The sequence below is a fragment of the Puma concolor genome, chromosome D4, assembly GCF_028749965.1.
Source record: "Puma concolor isolate L17-30 chromosome D4, mPumCon1.1.hap2, whole genome shotgun sequence".
NCBI classification, from domain to species: domain Eukaryota; kingdom Metazoa; phylum Chordata; class Mammalia; order Carnivora; family Felidae; genus Puma; species Puma concolor.
In genome coordinates this window covers 87,570,134-87,588,152 of record NC_141679.1, presented here as the reverse complement: position 1 = coordinate 87,588,152, position 18,019 = coordinate 87,570,134, and the positions used below count along the sequence as shown (strand labels likewise).

Below are 18,019 nucleotides of genomic sequence, written 5' to 3'. Positions count from 1 at the left end.
CAATTGAGGCACGGGGTACCCCACATGCCCAAGTGTCCAGTGGCCACAGAGTGCATCTCAAGGAAATGGAGCTGCACTTTCTTCCCTCCCTTCCGCTGTGGGGAAAGGCAGCATCTCACTTCCCCTTCCCAGGGCCCCATCTGGCTGGGGTTGAGGATGAGGGGGCCATGGGGGAAAGGAGGAAGCAAGGACAAGAATTCATGCTTCTTAAGTGCCTACTGCATGCCAGGCTCTTTGTGGGCAATCTCTCGTGATATTGCCTTGTGAGGTAGGTGCCATTATTATTTTATTTATTTATTTATTTATTTATTTATTTATTTATGGAAGAGCGGAAGCCGGGAGGGGCAGAGAGAAGGGGAGAGAGGATCCAAAGTGGGATCTGCGCTGACAGGCTGACAGCAGTGAGCCCAATGTGGGGCTTGAACTCACGAACTGTGAGATCATGACCTGAGCTGAAGTCGGATGCTCAACCCACTGAACCACTCAGGCGCCCCGCCCCGGTAGGTGCCATTATTATCCCCATTTTGCAGATAAGGAAACTGAGGCTCAGAGGTGTTTAGGTTGCACAGTCAGTATCTAGCAGAGCAGACCCTGGATGCAGACCTGTTTGACTCTGCAGTGAGAGCTCCTTGCCCTTCGGTCCCCTGAAGACCCAGTCTTCGAAGGACTGGACCTGAGCTTCCCAAAGTCGCCCCTTGCCCTAGACCTGATGTCTATACCTCAGATTTCTGCTTGTGCCAGTGTGAACCTCAGCAGTCCTTTTGGCTAACCCTTGTGGGTGGATTCTCTGTCCTGTCAGCTCTTCTCATATCCCCGCCCGCCCTTGGCCCCACCCAGGCCAGCACAAGCATGAGGGTGGGCACCTCTTCAGGGACCAGGCTGTCAGAACTGCAGTCACGGGATCCCCAGGACCCAGGAAAGGGGGAGCAGGCTACAGCCTGAGGGACCATAGGGCTCCAGCTGGCCACCTCATTCATGGAGAGGCACATGGAGGCCCAAGAAGGGGAAAAGACACATTCAAGTTCCTATAGGACTTGGACAGAGCCCGAGAAGAACCTAGGCCTCCTACCCCCAGCTCAGAGCCTGACCGGGACCACACAGCTTTTTGCACCACCCCCCGGCCCCCACTCCCTAGCCTGGAGGGTCCCGGGCACAACAGAGTAGGCCCAGGCTCCTGGGTTCAAGGTCTCTTCTTGGGCCCTGGGGAGGACTCTCTCATCCTGTTCTCATCCTGCCCCTCCTTTGGGGAGGTTAGAGGCTAATAGGGAGGAGTCAGCCACTTCAATGAGGAAGGAGAAGGATGATGAATCCTGCATTTATTCATTGTTTCCAGGCGCTAGGCAAGCACTTTTCATTTTTGCAAGACTAAGCCTCTGAAGGGCAGGACTGGCGTCTTCCTGTCCACCACTGTATTCCACTGTCCAGCCCAAGGCTTAGCACCCAAGAGGTACTTAATAAATGTTGACTGAATCCCCAGGTCCTCAAAACAGTGCTCTGATGTGGAAATTGCTTTACAGATGAGGCATCTGAGGGTCAGAGAGGTGAAGGGACTTGTCAAGGTCATCCAGATGGGAATGGCAGAGCTAGGATTCAAACCCAAGGGTCTGTTGGGCCCCAGAGCCTGGGAACTTCCCTGTCAAAGTGTGCCGTTCCTTCAATCCAAGAAGCCAGACGTGGCTTTTTATGTAATTCAATTAAATTCAGTCTAGGACATATTTGGGAGCAGCTGCTCTGTGCCAGGCCCTGTGCTGGGCCCTGGGGAAGCGAGATGATGAGTCAGACCGCTCCCTACCCGGAGGAGGAGCTCACAGTGCGGTGGGAGAGACAGACAAGTAAACAGATAATGCAATACAGTGTGACATGTGCTGGAACGGAGGTGCACCAGTCAGCAGAGAGAAGGAGGGGATTAACGGGGGTGGGGGGGGGGGTTCCTGTCTCTATCTCTGCCATCCTTTACTCATTCCTTTGGGGGGGTGACCCTCTAGTATTTGGGATCCTCCAGGGCTGTGGAGATAGGACATCTGTTCTCAGAGGCTGGGTTGGGCTTGGGGGCCTGGGGTCCACCCTTTTCCCCACCCGCTCCTCACCCAGCGATACCATGGCAACAGTAGTTGCCATGGAAACTGCAGGAGGGGCTGGAAAGGATGGGACTCCCCACAGAAAGCCCCCCACGCAGAGACATGGACCTTCCCTGGAGCTCTTCCCTGAGAGGCCTCCCCTGCACAGATGGGCCCACTTGGTCCCTGCCGACCTGCAGGTCAGAGGTCAACGAGGTGCCACCTAGAGGGTACGGGAGTGGCGCCCAGGGCCCAGCTGGAAGGGTGGTCAGGGGTCTGGGCCAGCCTGCCCCAAGTCACTGCCTCCCCAGGGCTACTTAAGGGACAAGCAGCTTAAGGGAAGCAGAGATTAGAGGGGCAGGGCTATGTGTGGGAGTAGAGCCCCTCCTCAGACCAGGATCTCGTGCGGCCAGGGTGGGGATGGAGGTGCCTGGGTGGGGGGAGAGGCCCCGTCTCTATCACGGCCCAGGTTCTCAGAGTGAGGCCCTCACATGGCCTGCACTCAAATCCCTGGGCTCGAATCCCGCCTTGGCCATTCTGCCGCCTGGTGCCCTTGGGCAAGGTGTTTCACTCTCTGGGCCTCAAAGCCCTCAGCTGCAAACTGGCCTTATAGAAACCGGGCATTATCCTCTAGCACACGTGGGCTGCAAGAAGGCCCAGCAGCCTCGGGGGGGGCGGGGGGGCATGGAATAAGCGTGGCTTGGGTCTGGTACACAGTAGGCGCTCAGCAGCCCCCTCTCTAGGAGGGTTCCCAAATGTCACCAAGGAACACAGATCCCGCAGAACCCTCTGACAGCCTCCTCCAGGCACGACTCGGATCTCTGGACTCTGACCACGAAATGTTAGATGGAAATGATGAACACTGAGGAGAAGTTTTCAGAGACCGTGTCATTCCCCCATTATTGTCCAGAGGTGGGGACAGAGGCCCAGAGAGGGGCAGGGAGGTGCACTGAGCGGGGGAAGTGGCCTATCGGGGGTCAGGGCTCCAGGCCTGGGCGGGTGCAAAGAGCGCCAGCGGGTTCGCACGTCCCGACTGTGAGCTCCTTTCTCCCCGCTGGACTCCTGCGCTCACCAGAGGCCTGGCACACAGTAGGTGCTCAGGCGATGCTCAAAGGATCAAGCATGGCTAAATAGCTCCATGGCTCCTGCTTCCCACCCGGACACCCTGTCCCACAGCGCTCTGATAAAGTGGGGGTTCGGGCCTGATCTGGCCTCCAGCCAGCACCACCCTGCACCTCCCACCCAGCTCCTGCTTAGGCTGAGGGAGGACAGAACAGGTTCCCAGAGAAAAGCGTGCTGGGCCCACCAGCCTCAGGGGCCACGTGGGAGGGGTGCGTGGTGGCATGCCAGCTCTCCCTACTCATTCTGGACAGATGGCGGCTTCCCGAGGAGGCCTTGCCTTGCCATCTGCAGAGGCACCTTCAAACCTGAAGCGCAGGGAGGATGAAATGCACACCCCTCAGGACCTCCAAGCGCCGCACGCTCCCTGCCTGATTTGGTGCTGTCCCGCCCAGAGGGGTCTGGAGAAAGTACACCAAACGTCCAAAGTGACCCTCCCCTACTCTACTCTCATACCTGAGATCTGTGGCCAGAGCTCAGGGACCCTGCTTCCCCCGTCCTGTGGCATGCAAAAACCACCAGAAAGCGGCATGTTTGGTCTGTACCCAGTCTTGCTTCTAAGCCTCCTGTTTCCTGGGCTTGGCCCGGCGTTGAATGTCAGAGCTGCCACTCAGGAGCTGTGTGGTTGTAGACAAATGGCTATACCTCTCTGAACCTCAGTGTCCACATCAGTAAAATGGGTTACTGTGAGGCTTCTATAACTTGAGGCCTGAATCAGTGGTAGCTATTATGGTTATAAATAATATAACTTGTCGAGCAAGCTGAGAACGCAGGCTGGGCTCCCACCAAATGATGCAGCAGGGAGGAAGTTGGAAGGTGGGTCTCCCGGGGGCTGGCCGGAAGAGTGGGCGGGTGGGCCAGGATATTTCCAGCCAAATCTTGCCCCTGAAAGCGGAAGGTAAGGGAGGTGGGCAGGCTCTGAGGTGCCCTCTGAAGCACGGAGCTGGGGTGGAGGCGAGGAAGCGGGTGGGCCAAGAAATACAGTTGGGAGGAGGTGAGGCCGCCTCCAGGCAAGAAGTCCCTCTCTGTTCCCATTATCCCAGGAGGCCCCAGGCATGCCCACACCACACAGCCTGTGAATTTCCAGCTGCGGTTTGAACATTTCAGGGCAGTCCTGGCCTGGCTTCTCCCGATGCTCTGATGTCCTGAGAGCAGGGACTGGGCTGGTCCTGTTTACCAGTGTCCCCAGCCCCCAGCCCCCAGCATGGAGCAGGGCAGGTAGCTGGCACTCGAGGTAGCCCAGCTGGCCAAAAGAATGATTTGAAGACGAGCTCCTCCAGTTTTCCCACCATCACCCTCATTGTATAGGTGTGGAAACTGAGGCACAAGGCGGGAAAGAGTGTTGTCCAAGACCACAGTGCAAGTTGGTGACTGGGTAGGACTGGCACGCGGGGGTCTGGACTCTGAGTACACAGTCTCCCCTCAGCAACCACTTTCCCTACTAAAAAAAATCCATGATCTTTCCTTTCTCCTTATCCTTCCCTCCTTCATCCCTTCTTTCCCTCCTTTCCAGTGTTGATGACTTTATATTTTCAAGATGGAAATAGATTTCTCTTTTGCCTCCTACTTGTAAAAGTCGTATGTTCTCCCTTTGAAAACATGTTCAGAAAATACACAAAATGTTTAAAAATAAAGAGCAACCATCACCCCAACACCTGGGGCTCTCCATTGTAAACATTTTATCATTTACAATAATAATCATGGCAAACGCTGATGGATCGGGCACTGCTGGTCAGGGGCTCCGCCAGGCACTTGAAAATCTGCATCATCACGAGGCTTCTTTTTGGGGTGATGGAAGTGTTTTAAAATTAGATTGTGATGATGGCTGCACAACTGTGTAAATGCACTAAAAATCATCGAGCTGCGCACCACAAACAGGTGAATTTTATGGCATGCAAGCTGTACCTCAATAAAGCTGTTTAAGAAATCTCCACCTGCTTTTATTTTTAAGATTTTATTTTTAAGGAATCTCTCCACCCAACGTGGGGCTCGAACTCACGACCCTCAGATCAAGAGTCGCATTCTTTACTGACTGAGCCTGCTTCGGTGTCCCCTGCGTCCTCTTGATTGCTCCTTGCAAGGCTGGGTGAGGCTGGTGGGACGGGAGACGAGGTCAGGTACCCCTCACGTGCCCATACATGCCCCGGCCTCCGGTGCACACTTAAGTAGCGGCTCTGTTTGCCTAACAGCTCATCAAGGACATTCATCAAGTCGTTCAATATGGAGCTACATCTGGATGCTCATTTCTTATCACCAGAAGCTTGATGTGAAAGTATCGTAGCGCTACCACTAAATGATTTCCCTGCTCCGAACCTCAGTTTCCCCATCAGTGAAATGGGCACAACCCAGCAGCTCCCTCCTAGGGCTGCTGAGATCCCGGCTGTGGGAGGGTCTAATGGAGGGTGTCCATTGGTGGTGCCACACGAGCCATCTGGCGCCCGTAGGCGAGGTGCCTTGTGTGTGTGCTAGGGAGCATTTCACTCCTTCAAATTTGGGACTCGGGTCAGAGGTGAGTGCGCATTCACCTGCTGAGATTTTTCTCCCCATCCTGGCTGGTGGCCTCAGTCCCCTGTGCTCAGACCAGACACGCCTGAGCCAGAGTCATGAAAGGGTTGAGGCACTAATAAACAGGTAAGATGTCCCTGGTAACTGCGGTTGGAACTGCAGTCGGCCGGGAGCCCTCAGCCCAAGGCAGTGGCCTCGCTCTTCCTCCGCAGCCCCTCATCGTGGGAGAAAACTGAGCCCTACCCCACACACCGAGGGTCAGGTCACAGGGGAGAGGGTGGTCAGGGAAGACATCCTGGAGGAGGTATTGGCTGATGTGAGACTTTGAGGATGAGCCAGTGAAGGAGGAAGACGAAGACACGGTGAAGGTGAGGACCCATTTTTCCCCATGAACTGTAAGCTACGAGGGCGCACCTGCAGGGAGAGGCTGGACGGGAAGCGAGGCTGGGTTAAAGCAGGCAGGCCTCAGGGGCCCAAATCGGGAGCAGGAGCGAGGGCTCTGTCTGGAGGACAGGGGCCAAGGAGGGCGTTAAGCAGAGGGGATCAGATTGGGAGGCCACAGAGCGTTCTATGCTGCCGGGTGGAGAGTGGGTTGGGGGCACGAGAGAAGGCTGCCCCAGGAGCTAAGACAAAGGAGGGGGCAGCTGAGATACACAGAGGTGGGTGGGCCGGGGGCCGGATCTACAGGGTTTGGGCCTGACTCGCGTGGGGAGGATGACACAGGAGGGGAGGCTGGTCCAGGAGCCTTTGGCCAGGGCAGTGGGAAGATGCCACTTCCTTAAACGCCTTCCAAGGCCAACAGTCCTTTTCCCTGGTGCCTGGAGTAATTAATTCCAAGTTGCCAGAGCTGCCTTCCCCGTACAGCTCTTGCTCCTTTCTTGGATTCCGGTCCGGGGAGGGGTAAGGGTCCAGAGAGACAACCAGGGAGAGCAGAGGGGAAGCTGGGGGGTGTGACACGTACACACACGGGTGGGGGTGAAGACGGTGGACGCTGACCCAGAGGCAGGAGACCGGGGCAGTTTCCTGTCCTGCCTCTAATTCCAGTGCTGTGGGGCTTCAGGCAGGTCCCTACCCTCTCTGAGCCATCTCGCCATTTGAAAACCCGGGATGATAGTCTGCCTCTCCTACTAACGGGCTGTTGCTTCCAAGAAAATAATGAGCACTGCCCTTGGACGTGGGGAATCAGGGCCCCTGCCCAATCCTTTAGGGGGGTCGCTTTTTGGATCTCTAGAGCAAGGGGCCCCCAGGGGCCGAGGGTCCCAGCTGGAGCCCATGTACCCTTCCTAGGCCACACTGGAGTGTTCTGGAATTTCCCGTCGGTCTCAAGCCCTCCTTCAGGGTCTGACCTAGCTGTTAGGGGCAGTCCCAGGCCCAAGGGGGGATCCTTTCTGCCACCACGGACAGAGCTCAGATGTGAGGGCTGGGTGTCCACATGGGAGCCCAGGAGGCCCCTTGTGGTGCAGGCTGGAGTAAGAGACAGGGGCAGGTCGGGGAGAGGGGCCACCTGTTCCCACACTCTACCTCCCATCGCGGAGCTCTGAGGAGTCTGAAATCCTAATTCAAACCCGGTCGGCCAGGTCGTTCTGAAGGTGTGTTTGCCAAGGTGAGAGGACAGAGTGTATCGTATTCAGCAATCCCTTCACTTGATTCATAACTGGAATATTTAGACATATGGCACGTGGGCCTCCCTTCCCGCTCTTGTTCCACGCCTGATAACACTGTGCCCTAGACCAGCCTCCTCGGCAAAGGCCCCCCTGCATCCCCTCCCCCGAGGTTCTGACCCTCTGACCCCGGCCAAGGTCTGGGAAACTCGATTCTCTTGGAGCCGGGATCAGATGCTGTCTGCCAGAGTCACCTTTCATGCCTGACTCCTTGGGGCCACTGGGTAGGGTGGGGGTTTGGAAAAGGTGTTCTCTGGCCTGGTCTCACTGGGGCCTCCACTCCTCACTCGGTGACACTGCTGTTTGTCTGGCTTCTCGAACCCACGGGGGGCTCTTTCCCTCCTTGGGCCTTTGCTCGGGTGGGACCCTGCACCTGGAGTGTGATCACCCCTTTGCCTGACTGGGTCCCTCTCTTGTTCATGTCCAGCCTCAATGGCCACCTCCTCGGGGGGGGTCCACACAACAAAAGAGCTCTTTGTGTCACCTAGTGTCTGTCTGTCCTGCTCAGTTGTGAACTCCCCCCCCACCCCCCACCCCCCAGAGCAGGGATGGGTCCTGCTTGCTCACAGCTGTATCCCTAGGGCCTGGCACACTGTAAGTGCCCAGCAAACGTCAGTCCCCTCCATTCCCTCCAGTCAGTGACTTTCTACCTACGATGTCTCAGATATCCCCTAATCCTCTTTGGCCTCAGTCTCCAAATCTGGGAAATGGAACCATTCAGGTGTATCCCAAAGTGTTCGGAAGAAGAGACAGAGCTTAGTAATGGGGAGTGGGCTATCCCCCACCGGAGGGGCTGGGCTTGACCAAAAGAGGGGCTCTCAGAGGCCAGAGACCAGCACCAAGCCTGTGCTGGGCTGAGAACGTAGAGGAAGGGGCAAGGAGGTTGGTAGGAGGCAGGGAGCCTGAGCAGGGGTAGAGGCAAGAGGCACTAGGGAAACCCAACACCTTGCCTCTCAGAACCGCCTCCTGGCAGAAGCCCACCCACCAGACCCCCCCCCCCCCCCGCCCTCCCTGCACCCCGGCCCGCCTCCCAGCTGGTTCGGATGGAACAGAACGGGCACGTCCTCTGTGCTAGGCCTTACCCTGAGTGTTTTGTGGGCATTATCTCAACACTCGGCACAGTCCCATGGGGGGGGGGGTGCTATTATTATCCCCATTTTGCCGATGAGGAAAGAGCAGCTGAGCAGGGTTTAAGAAACGTGTCCAAGGTCACTCAGCTTGTAAGTAGTAGGGCCGAGCTACAAACCCAGGGTCGATTCCAGAGCCCGAGCTCTCACCCCTCAGCCACATTCGCACCGGCCTTGGCCTCCCCAGGGACCAAGAGGGGAGGAAGGGGGGCCACTATCCACTTGTCCAGTCGACCGGGCACCAGAACGAGGGGAGCAGAGCCTGAAAGCTTGCCCCGGGACACCCCACTCTTGGGACTGGACAGGTGTCGCAGGGAGCGGGCACGTAGCCAGGGGCAGACAGAGGGTGGCCCGGGGCAGCAGGCATCTGCTCACAAAATGCTGGGGTGTCTTGGGCCCCCCGCACCCCTCTGTCTGCACTTACTCCGAGATGATCTCATCTACTCCCATGGGTTTAAATCTCACCTCTACTGGGACTTCCAAATTTACATTTCCAGCCCGCCTTCCCCTGAGCTTCAGGCTTGCATCACCACACGGCCCACCTTACACTTCAGACTGAACATGTTCAAAAGCAAGCTCCCGATCTTACCCCCATGCCTGCTCCTCCCGTCCTCCGATAATGGCACCAACACCCACCCAGAGTCAAAGACACTGATGTCAGCCTTGAGTCCCCTTTCTTCACCCTCCCCATCCCCATCCCAGCAAGTCTTGTGGGGACTTCCCTCCAAAATGTCCCCTGAAGCCCACCATTCTCCTCCTCCCCACTGTGAGAGCCCTGGGCCAGGCTCCCCGACAGCTCTGGCTCACCGCAGCAGCCTCCTCCCCTGTCCCTCACCCCCTCCCCAACTTACACACTTGCTGGAGTCAGCTCAAGGCACTCTACTACTTAAAAGCTTCTGGCAATAATGAAAATGCACCCAACTCCGCATCGTAGCCTCAGGGCCTTGTAGACCCACCCCCTGCCCATCTCCCTCTGATGCCATGTTGCCCTTGCCCACCAAACAACCAGCTACCGTGGCTCCTTTCTGTTCTTTGAACACACCAAATGTATTAGTGCCCCAGGGCCTTTGCCTTTGCTCCCTCCGCCTAGAATGCTGCCCCGTCCCATGGCTTCTCATCTCAGATGCTACCCCCTCCTAGAAACCTTCTCTGACCTCCCTGTGGAAAGCGGCCCTTCCTCCTTCCACGGGACTGACCACATTCTCCGGTTGCCTTCTTCATATACCTGTCCCTGTGTTTACTATTTCAGAGGTTTCCCCCTCTGGAATGCAAAGCTTTTGTCTTTTCCACCCTGGAATCTCCAGTGCTGTGACACTGTGGACACTCTACGAATGTCCGAGTGACTAAATGAATTAGCCTTGGTTTCCCCTTCTTTCAAAATGGGATGAAGAAAGAGCATAGGCCCAGAGAAGTCCTAGCAGCGTCCTGGGCAGCTGCGGGGCCACTTCCGTTGCACAGCTGCCACCAGGCCCCCCCCCCCCCCCCGGGGTGCCCAGGAGCCCGGGCTGGCCCGGAGCAGCCTCTGCTTCCCCTGGTGCATTTTCCACTTTCTCTCCATGGGGTGTTGGCTCCTGGGAAGCCCCAGGAGGCTGAGCGGCTGTTACCATGCTCACCAGTCTGGGGACCCAGCCCTCGGAGGAGAGGCCAGGAGCCCGTGACACCCCGCCTATCCTCCTGCAGGGCCACTGTCAGGTGCAGGAGGCATAAGAGGGCCCAGGGTTCCTGGAACAGAGTCCACATCTTGCTCCAGTCAACAAGCTAACAGCGGCTACAGTCAGCTGGGGCCTGGCTGGTCTGCTGGACAGCGAACTCCAGGAAGACAGGGGCCAGGTCTGCCCTAGCACGCATGGGTCCCCAAACCTAACTGACCATCAGCAGCTCCCTCCCAACACGGGCTTTTACACTCAGGGACTCACCGGAGCCCTGCGCCACCCTCTCAGGAAGGCAGGGCAGCCACTGCCAGTGTTCCCATCCCACAGATGGGGAAAATGGAGGCCCATGCTCCTGCATGTCCCCATGTCTGGTTCAGGGCCTGGTTCTCGGGGGCTCTTAAGATTGAGATTAGGAACCTGGGCTTTGGAATATAATAGATGCTGTCCTTCCTGGCTGTGTGATTCTGGGTCTGTTTCCTCATCTGCAGGATGGGCACCATGGTACCTGCCTCATGGGGCTGTTGTGAGCCGTCCCGAGAAGATTGGTGTGGGGCACACGAGAAGGGCTCAGCAGATGGGGGCTGAGGTCACCTTCCCTGCCCCCCCCCCCCACCTCCTCGGCCCAGGGCACACAGCCTGCAATAAGCAGGCGTTCAGCAAATGTTCAATGGATGAAGGTAGGACTATGGTCTGTACACGTAAAGTGCTGCATTTCCATGGGTGCCATTAAAGCACTAAGGCCTCTGGGCTTTACTGTCTCCAGAGTCCCCCCACTCCCTCACCCTGACTGCTGGGCCACAGGGAAGGGGCCCATCTGTGTATCTCTTGCCGGTTTGTCTCTGCAGCTCTGGGGGGGTCACGTGAGCAGGAGGGGGGCTCTGTGGGAGCCGGTCCCCAAGAGACAGACAGCCTCCCCCTCTGCTGACCAGATGGGCCCAGCCGCCCCCAATGGTGGCTTTCCCATGTCTCCCAGATACACTGCTCCAGTCAGAACCCTTCCCTTGAGCCCCAGGGCTGCCCCTGGTCTTCTCAGTCATATGAGGGGCAGGAGCAACCATCCAGTCCAGCTGTCCTCATTAGAGGTGGGGAAACAGGCTCAGAGAGGGCAAGTGATTGGTCTGAGGCATCACAGCAGAACCTGGCTTCGATCCAGGATGTCTCCTTAGAACCGCTGCCCTCTGAGGGAGGGGCCTCTGCCTCCCTCGCCAGTGGCTTCCTCAGCCTGGAAGGTCACTGGGAGAAAGCTAGGGTTTCTGAAGAAGGTGAGGGAGGGACATGCCAGAGTGCGGAGGCCAGTGTCACTGCCTTCTCCCTGTCTGCCCAGCCCCCCTCCCCCTCCCGGGAGAGCGTCATCCTCTTCTCAGCACGGAAAAGCCATCCCCGCGTCCATTTTATTTGGGGAGCCTGGGCAAGGGGGTCACGACCCTACCTGCACCCCTAAACCCAGGACCTTTTGTCTTTGCGGTTGCCCCCCACTCCCTGCCACCTGGCCCTCCCAGCGCCCTGTGGGATCAGAGGCAGGAGGGGGATTAGGTTCTGCAAATGGCTCCCCCCTCCCCGCCATCCTGCTTCCCTGTCTTAGTCATCTCTGCCCTCCGCCGCCTTCTCCCTCCATTACAAGCCCTCTGCCAGGCCCCGGGGAGAGCGACGGCGGCAGGCGCCCCCCACCCAGGGGCGGCGGCGGAGCCAGCGGCCGGCGGCTCGCAAGAGGATCAGAAGCGGTCTCACCGCCACCCCCATCCTGGTCCTGCAGTTCCCCCGACCTCCCCCCCCCCCCCCCCCCCGGCCGCCGCGCTGCGCACGGATGGCGGCGGGAGCTGCAGAGGTGTGTGTGTGTGTGTGTGTGTGTGTGTGTGTGTGAGGGGGGAGGCTGTGCCTGGTCCTCGATGCCCGGGGGCTGTGTCCTCTCCCAGGGACACAGCTGGGGAGAGGGTTCCCAGCCTTGGCCCAGGGATCCTCATGGGGGAGGGAGCTGTCTTCCGTGGAGCCCAGGGCCGGGGAGCACTGCCCCTGGGGTGCTGCCCGCTCCGGGGAACGCGGGAGCCGAAGGGAGGCGCTGAGTAATGCAGGCCCCCTTGGTGCCTGTACTGGGGGAGGGGGGACCCTTTGCCAGGGTCTCTTAGCAGAGCGCCGTCTTCCCTAAAGGATGTGGCAGAGGAGGGGGGCGTGATACCGTGGTCGGTGGCTTGACGGCGTTTGCGGGCAAGCGGGGGGCGCTGCTGCCCCTGAGGGGTTCTCGGGGAGGGGGGGCCGCCTCCTTCTGGCTGGAGGTGGGGGGCGCGCCGTCCGCGGGTACAGCGCCAAGGGCTGCGAGGTCGCGGTGCCGTCGGGGCTGGGGGGTGGGGGGCGGAGGCCCGGGGGCCCGGGCGGGGGGAGTCCCCGCTCCGAGGCGCGCCGCTCCTACCTGCCGACGAAATTCTCGAGCACCGAGCTCTTGCCGGCGCTCTGGCCGCCCACCACGGCGATCTGCGGCAGGTCGAGGTCCGCGTTCTGGCCGATAGCGGAGAAGGCGTCCTGCAGCCGGTTGACCAGCGGGATGAGATCCTCCATGCCGCGGTTCCCCATGGCTGCGGCGGGCCCCGCGGGCTACGATCCGGCCGCTGCTCCGGCTCCCGGCTCCGGCTCCCGGCTCCGGCTCCGGCTCCGCCGCTGCAGCCGCGCGCTCCGACTGCCTGTGCCGCGGACCCCCGCCCCTCCGGGAGTGGATCGGAGCTCTGCGTCAGGATGCCGCCAGAGGGCGCCCACGGCGCTGCGGGATGGCAGTCGTGCGCAGGTGCAGCCTGCGGCACCATGGGGATTGTAGTTTTCTTCATCTGCGGGTTTGGGGCGCTGGAGCCTTGTCTGGCGGGGGGGCTCTGATGCTGCAAAGCGGTATCATTCCTGGAAATGGGCGAGGTGTACCCCTAGTGCAGGGCCTCTTGGATAGTGGTCATGGCTGTCTCACTCAATCTTACAGATGAGGAAACTGAGGCTTGGAAAGAGATGGGTCTCCTTCAAGGTCACAGTATCCTGACCTGGAGTTCCACTTGGCCTTATTGCTTTCTTCTACTCTAGGTTCTGATACTAATTCATGGCGGCATGCCCCTGCCCGCCTTTGGGTTTCAGTTTCCCTGTTTCTAGAAGGAGAAAGAACATTAATTCAACAAATATTTATTGAGCACCTACCAAAACCCAGTCCCTGTTGTAGGCAGTAGAGAGGTACAACAATAAACAAGACCAACAATGTCTCCACCCTTACAGATCTTACGTTGGGTGCTGGAGACAGACAGCAAATGAATAACCAGGTGAATGAAATAGTAATAGTGAAAATAGTTTATACCAATAGTGATGGAAGAAATAAACAGGATGTGAAGAGAGGTACCTGTGTTGGGTGCGCAGGTCTACTTAGCCTGGGAGAAGTTGGGTGGTTCTCTGAAACGGTGACATTTGAGAAGAGACCTAGATGATGAGAAGGAGCCAGCCACAGACAGATCAGGAGGGGAGAGCAGGCCAAACTGAATGAACAGCAAGTATGAGGGCCCTGACCCTTGCAAGGCCTTCTTTCTGAGAGTGGGGACTTCTTGTCCCAGAGAGTGTCAGACTTTGCCCCAACCCATCAGGGTGCTGGTAAAATTTGGATTTGAATCCAGGACTCCTATCTATCTACCCTATCTATCCCTTTCACACGGAGAGACCAGGGGCCGCAGGCCTAGCCATTCACCTCTGCATTTAAGAAACCTCATTTGGACAGCCCACAAAGAGTCTAGGGAAGAGAGGTCAGCATACCCTGTGCTGCTGGGCATCAGCAGGTCACCCTGTATGTGAATGTGAGGGGTGGGGGTGGGGGCCACTGCTGGGAGGGCAGCGGCCTGGGAATCAGAGACTGTCATTCATTCACCCATTTAATGCCTATTAACTGAGCCAGGCGCTAGGCTAGACCCCAGAGATAAAGCAGGAGGCAAAATGAACAAAGTCCTTACCCATATGTGGAAAAAGAGAGACAAAGTATACACAAGCCAATGAATATGACTCTGTCAGATCGTGATGGGAAAGTCAGGGGCAGGGGAGTGTTTTTTAGGGTGATGAGCATAAGATTCTGGTACAAATGTAAGCAGAGACCTGAAGGAAGTAAGGAAACGACCCGCGTGGACATCTAGGTGTGGGGGGTGGGGTGGGGCTGGGGGTTCCAGGCAAGCAGAGGAAACTGAACAGACCTTGCCCCAGGAGCCTGGCCTGGGCTTTAGTCAAGCTGTGTGATTCAGGTGCTCACATGCCTCTGGGCCTCAGTTATCTAATCTGGATAATGGGGATAATGAGAGAATAGAATCCCTGTGAGAGCCTGGCCCTGGCCTGGTGCTCAGGAGAACGTTATTAAGCCAGTGCTTTGAGCCCTCCTGGCAGCTGGAGCTTCAGCTACCCATGATGCTCATCTTGAACAGCTGCTTAGAGCCAGCCACTTTATGATGTTCTGAGAACCAGAGAGGGCGGAGAGGAAGCCTGGAGTGGAGCCTTTAGTTTGGGGAGGGGGTGCAGTTTACAGATGTCTGCCCGGAGGGGCACCGTCATGGCTGGGTTGTTTTCCCTAATTACAGTAGTGAAACTTACTGTAAAAGACTTTACCAAATATTTGAAAGCTTCTGGTCATCCTCCCACCCACAGATAACTATTATTTATAGTTTTAATTATTATTATTTTACAGGGGGGAGAGAGGGGCAGAGGCAGAGAGAGAGAGAGAGAGAGAGAGAGAGAGAGAGAGAGAGAGAGACAGAGGGAATCTCAAGCAGGTTCCCCACTCAGTGCAGAGCCCAGTTTGGGGCTTGATCCCATAACGTTGAAATCATGACCTGAGCTGAAATCAAGAGTTGGATGCTTAACTGACTGAGCCACCCGGGGGGCCCTTATAATTTTTATAGTGTTTATTCTGTGGGTTTTCCATATATATTCATTTTATTTGATTTTGTTTTTACAGAAATGGGATCTTACTATAGGTCTGGTACTGCTGTATCACTGATGCAGCAAGACCGGCTGCTTGGGCATCACCTGGGGTTTGTCAGAAATGTGGAATCTCAGGCTCTACTCATGTTCTGTTGGGTCATAGCCTGCGATTAACAAGAACCAAAAGCCCCAAAAGATTCCCATTCCTTCCCCAGATACCCTATTCCTTCAACTCCTATTGAAGTTGGAGAAACTCTGATATATATTATTATATGCACCTTGGGATCGGGTGGGGAGTTGGGGGAGGGTTTTAACAAAATCATTCTATGATTTACCTGGAAAAAAGATGTTATATGATTGGGAATTTGGCAAGACATTTTTTTTTTTTTTTGTAAAGCATGACAGTGTTGGGGGCTTGTGCTATGGAGGCATTAAAATATATTCCAAAACTGTAATAATTACATTATATGGTAGCATCATGGGGAGAGATGGGTAGATTCCTGGAGCAGAAGAGGTCTGGACATAGATCTTTGTGAGTCTAAGAGTTCATTACATAATAAAGGTGCAGCTCGAATTAGAGGCAAGAAAGAGGCCTCCAGGTGATGGTACAGCCTCAGACTTCATTTCAGATGCAAGGAGATGGGGTTTCTCTTTTGCCTCAGAATCTAGTCCACTGGGGGGCTTTGCCAGCAAGGTATTGGTTAAAAGCAATTAACACGAGTCTAGTGCTGAACAGGGTCCCCAACGAGTTACCAGCTATTATCTTGTCTGGTCTTCAAGGAGTCAGCACAGAGTCAGATACATTTTTAAAAATTCACTCCCTTCCCGTGATAAAGTCATCCAAACCCATCACAGCAAAAGTGAAAGCACTCCACTACACACATATATTTATTTTTTCCAAAACCAGGATCATAATTGTGTATACGGTTGTGTAACCTGCTGAGTTCACTTCACATCATATTGTGAGTGTTTGCATACCCTTTGAAACATAATTTTTCAAATCAAGTATATATATTTATTTATTTTCAGGAATAGAATTTAGTGATTCGTCACTTACACATAACACCCAGTGCTCATCTCAACCAGTGTCCTCCTTAATGCCCCTCATCCCTTTGCCCCTTCCTCCCACCTAACACCCCACTAGCAACCCTCAGTTTGTTCTCTGTATTTAAGAGTCTTACGGGGGCGCCTGGGTGGCGCAGTCGGTTAAGCGTCCGACTTCAGCCAGGTCATGATCTCGCGGTCCATGAGTTCGAGCCCCGCGTCAGGCTCTGGGCTGATGGCTCGGAGCCTGGAGCCTGTTTCCGATTCTGTGTCTCCCTCTCTCTCTGCCCCTCCCCCGTTCATGCTCTGTCTCTCTCTGTCCCAAAAATAAATAAATGTTGAAAAAAAAATTAAAAAAAAAAAAAGTCTTACGGTCTGTCTCCCTCTCTGTTTTTATATTATTTTTGCTTCCCTTCCCTTAGTTTCATCTGTGTTTAAAAAATTTTTTAAATGTTTATTCATTTTTGAAAGAGAGAGACAGAGCACAAGCAGGGGTGGGGCAGAGAGAGAGGGGAACACAGAATCTGAAGCAGGATCCAGGCTCCAACCTGCCAGCACAGAGCCCAACGTGGGGCTTGAACTCACGAACAGTGAGATCATGACCTGAGCTGAAGCCGGACGCTCAAACGACTGAGCCACCCAGGTGCCCCATATGTTCATCTGTTTTTATCTTCAATTCCACATCTGAGTGAAATCATATGATATTCGTCTTTCTTGACTGACTTATTTTGCCTAGCATAATACACTCTAGTTCTATCCACGTTGTTGCAAATGGCAAGATTTCATTCTTTTTGATCGTCAAATAATATTCTATTGAATGTATATACCACATCTTCTTTATCCATTCATCAGTTGATGGACATTTGGGCTCTGAAAGCATAATTTCTTTTTTTTTTCAAATTTTAATGTTTATTCATTTTTGAGAGGCAGAGAGCAAGCAGGGGAGGGGCTGAGAGAGAGAGAGAGAGAGAGAGAGGAATACAGAATCAGAAGCAGGCTCCAGGCTCTGAGCTGTCAGCACAGAACCAATGTGGGCGGAACCCATGAACAGTGAGATCATGACCGGAGCCAAAGTCCCACACTCAACCGACTGAGCCACCCAGCCGCCCCTGAAAGCATAATTTCTCATGGCTGTTTGCCTGCCACTCCTTAAGAGGCAGACCCCATGATTTACCTAGCTGTTCCCCTAAAGTTGATTACTTTCCAGACAGCTATTATCAGTAATGTTTCCATGAATGACCTACTGGCTTTAAAAAGTCTTGTTTCTGATTAGTTTCTTGGGCAAGTTTCCTGCAAGAGGGGTTACCAGGTCAAAGGGCAGAACACATTCAATAGTCTTGATGGAGAATTTACAGTAGATTTTCAGAAAGATGAATCAACACAGGATCACCAGCATGAACATTATTTTTAGTGTTTTGTTTGTTTTTACTCTGGCAATTTACTAAACTTACACTGTGTCAAGTGCCAGTATTAAGCATTACATAATATTATCTTCACACCCACCATGGAAGGGAAGAAGAAACCGGCTCAGAGAAGACTCCCCTGTCAACCCGGGTCACCTAACCAGAAGGTAGTGAAGCCCCGATTCAATTTCTCCAACTTCTGCTGGCACTCAGACCAGGTGTCAGCGTGCTTGGACCTGGGTGGAAGCCTAAGCGATCTTGACTCGGCTCCTTCTCTCCCTCCCCATTGCCTCTGTCTCGGTTCTCACCAGAGTGAGTTTTCTAATCCAGGCGGATGCGATGCCGTCATACCCTAGCGCTCTCTGCCCTGCGGGGATAAAGCCCAAGGCCAGGCCTTCAAAGCTCCCACGCTCCAGGCTGCCCTTCCACCCAAGGGCGCAACGTCCTGCTAACTCGAGCCACTTTCGCGTCTCTAAATCCAGGCCGAATTAGGCACCTGTGCTGCTGCCTGGGGCTGCAGTGGAGCCGGTCCAGAGC

The 18,019-nt window shown here is 55.4% G+C and overlaps 1 protein-coding gene across 8 annotated transcripts in view; it reads right to left on the bottom strand.

The window, feature by feature from the left end:
• Positions 1-12,799, bottom strand: part of DNM1 (dynamin 1) — a 44,450-nt gene extending 31,651 nt beyond the window's left edge. For 4 of the 8 annotated variants that reach the window (XM_086684153.1, XM_086684154.1, XM_086684152.1 and 1 more), the window contains exon 1: positions 12,526-12,798. In XM_086684153.1, the coding sequence (XP_086540279.1) occupies positions 12,526-12,686 (161 nt within the window). In that variant the 5' untranslated portion in view covers positions 12,687-12,798. Of the gene's footprint in view, positions 1-12,525 lie in introns of all 8 variants that reach the window. The other 4 variants (XM_086684158.1, XM_086684156.1, XM_086684155.1 and 1 more) reach the window with 2 other exon arrangements.
• Positions 12,800-18,019: the final 5,220 nt, after the last annotated feature.